The 2,479-nt window shown below is 51.4% G+C and overlaps 1 protein-coding gene across 1 annotated transcript in view; it reads left to right on the forward strand.

The window, feature by feature from the left end:
• Nucleotides 1–258: 258 nt before the first annotated feature.
• LOC311317214 (MAGUK p55 subfamily member 3-like) overlaps nucleotides 259–2,479 on the forward strand; it is a gene marked incomplete at both ends in the record, with an annotated part of 21,509 nt that continues 19,288 nt past the window's right edge. Inside the window, 3 exons of the mRNA XM_084448262.1 lie at nucleotides 259–295; nucleotides 1,205–1,323; nucleotides 1,985–2,062. Of these exons, the coding sequence (XP_084304388.1) occupies nucleotides 259–295; nucleotides 1,205–1,323; nucleotides 1,985–2,062 (234 nt within the window). The remainder of the gene's footprint in view (nucleotides 296–1,204; nucleotides 1,324–1,984; nucleotides 2,063–2,479) is intronic.

The raw sequence follows: 2,479 nt of genomic DNA on the forward strand, positions 1-2,479 counted from the left end.
ACACACACACACACACACCATCACTTGTGTCTAAAAATACAAACAATTAAGTGTTAAGAGTGTGTGTCAGCATACAGTCCCAGAAAATGTCTGCAAAGCCTCTAATCCCGGTTGGTTGTGCAGTTTGAGCCCATCACCGAGAGCGAGACAGGAGAACGTCTGTGACTCATGATGATGATGATGTACATGATGCGTTTTTTTACAGAATCTAAAAATATCTACATCCATCTCCTCTCTCCCAGGCTTCCTCACTGACCCATGAAAGAAGCCATGCCGGTCCTCTCCGCAGGCGCAGGTACCAGAGACTGACCCACACAAACACAGTGTGACCTTATCTGACCCACACAAACACCGTGTGACCTTATCTGACCCACACAAACACCGTGTGACCTTATCTGACCCACACAAATACCGTGTGACCTTATCTGACCCACACAAACACTGTGTGACCTTATCTGACCCACACAAACACCGTGTGACCTTATCTGACCCACACAAACACCGTGTGACCTTACTGTATCTGGCCCACACAAACACCGTGTGACCTTATCTGGCCCACACACGTATTGAGGAACCTAGAGACAATTTTCAGATGAGAACAGATGGTTCTCGGTAGTCAATCAATCAATCAATCAAAGCTTTATTTGTATAGCGCATTTCATACCCAGAGGCAACACAATGCGCTTTACAGAGAACAAGGGAGGTGGGCATACGACCCACTCTCTACATATTCCAGAGTGAAGACTTATTTCTCCTCCATTCTTCTTCTGCCTCTCCTCTGTTCTGCTCTCCTCTCCTTGCTTCTTCTCTCTTCTCCTCTTCTGCCCCTCCTCCTTTCCTGCCTCTCCTTTCCTCTCCTCCTCCCATCGCTCCTCCACCCCCCTCCCCTCTCCTCCTCCTGTCTCCTCTCCTCTACCTCCCTCCCCTCTCCTCCTCCTGTTTCCTCTCCTCTACCTCCCTCCCCTCTCCTCCTCCCATCTGCTCTCCTCTACCTCCCTCCCCTCTCCTCCTCTCCTCCTCCCATCTCCTCTCCTATACCTCCCTCCCCTCTGCTCTCCTCTACCTCCCTCCCCTCTCCTCCTCTCCTCCTCCCATCTCCTCTCCTCTACCTCCCTCCCCTCTGCTCTCCTCTACCTCCCTCCCCTCTCCTCCTCTCCTCCTCCCATCTCCTCTCCTCTACCCCTCTCCTCCTCTCCTCCTCCAGGGCTCCATGAGACGCTGGCCCTGCTGACCTCCCAGCTGCGCCCGGACGCCAACCACAAGGAGGACATGGTGTTCCTCAAGAACGTGTTCAGTGAGAAGAGCCTGGGTTACCTGATGAAGGTGAGCAGGCCAGGGGGCACGGTCACCACGCATGTCTGTCTGCCCGTGCACCTGGTCACCTCAGTCAAGCGTAGAGGGTCCCCTCGTCTAGCGTAGAGAATACCAGGGGCGGGGTGGCCATCGGGAGCACAGGGAGTTTAGGGTTTGGGTTACAAACTCATCATTACCAGACTCATTACCAGACTGATTGTTTTTCACTGCCGTTGTTTTCGCGTTTGGAAATACATGGGAGTGAATGCAGCTGACGGCTAACTATGGTTCATTCACCTCCATGTATTTCCAAACGTGAAAACAACGGCAGTGAAAAACAATCAGAGTCTGGTAATGATGAGTTTGTAACCCCGATAGTGTATTCAGCCTGTTATTTTGACTATTTTGGTTCTTGAAGTGGTGTTTTTACAGTGAACTTTTAACATTGAAGTCAACGGGCACTTCCGCATCCGCACCCCAGACTGACCAATATGGCTGCCAGGTGAATAAGGCGAATGGACCCAGGCTTACTGGAGATGTGCTCCTAGATGGGGATTGTTAGGTTTATGCGAACTATTTGGAACGTTCATTAAAAGCCGTTCAAATGTGACCGTTTGGAGAAAACGTGTTAGCGACGAACGTTCGCCTCTGTTAGCTGAATTTGAACGCAGCCCTGGTCTCTGTGTTGCAGATCCATGAGAAGCTGAGACAGTACGAGAGGCAGAGCCCAACACCAGTTCTGCACAGCGCTGCCTCTCTGGCGGAGGACGTAAGTTCAGGCAACTGCACACCGCTGGCACACACACACACACACACACACACACTCAGCACAGCAGTCATACCGGGGTTAGCTGAGGGCGAGGAGCGTTGCAGGTGAGCAGGGGTGTGGAATGTAATGTGCTGTGTGAAAGTGCTGATTCATCATCTGATTCAACAGTCATCTAACGAGAGTTCCTGCCTCTCCTCCTCACTTACGCCAGTTAGGAGGGGAAAACTGCTGACCATGGCATACGGCTACTTATTGTGTGTGCGTGTGTGGTTTGTGTGTGTGTATGTATGTGTTTGTGTGTGCGTGTGCGTTTGTCTGTGTGTGTGCGTGTGTGTGTGCGTGCGTGCATGTGTGTGCGTGTGTGTGTATGTGTGTGTGTGTGTGTGTGTGTGTATGTGTGTGTATGTGTGTGTGTGT

The sequence above is a fragment of the Borostomias antarcticus genome (assembly GCF_949987555.1).
Source record: "Borostomias antarcticus genome assembly, chromosome: 14".
Classification (NCBI taxonomy): Eukaryota; Metazoa; Chordata; class Actinopteri; order Stomiiformes; family Stomiidae; genus Borostomias; species Borostomias antarcticus.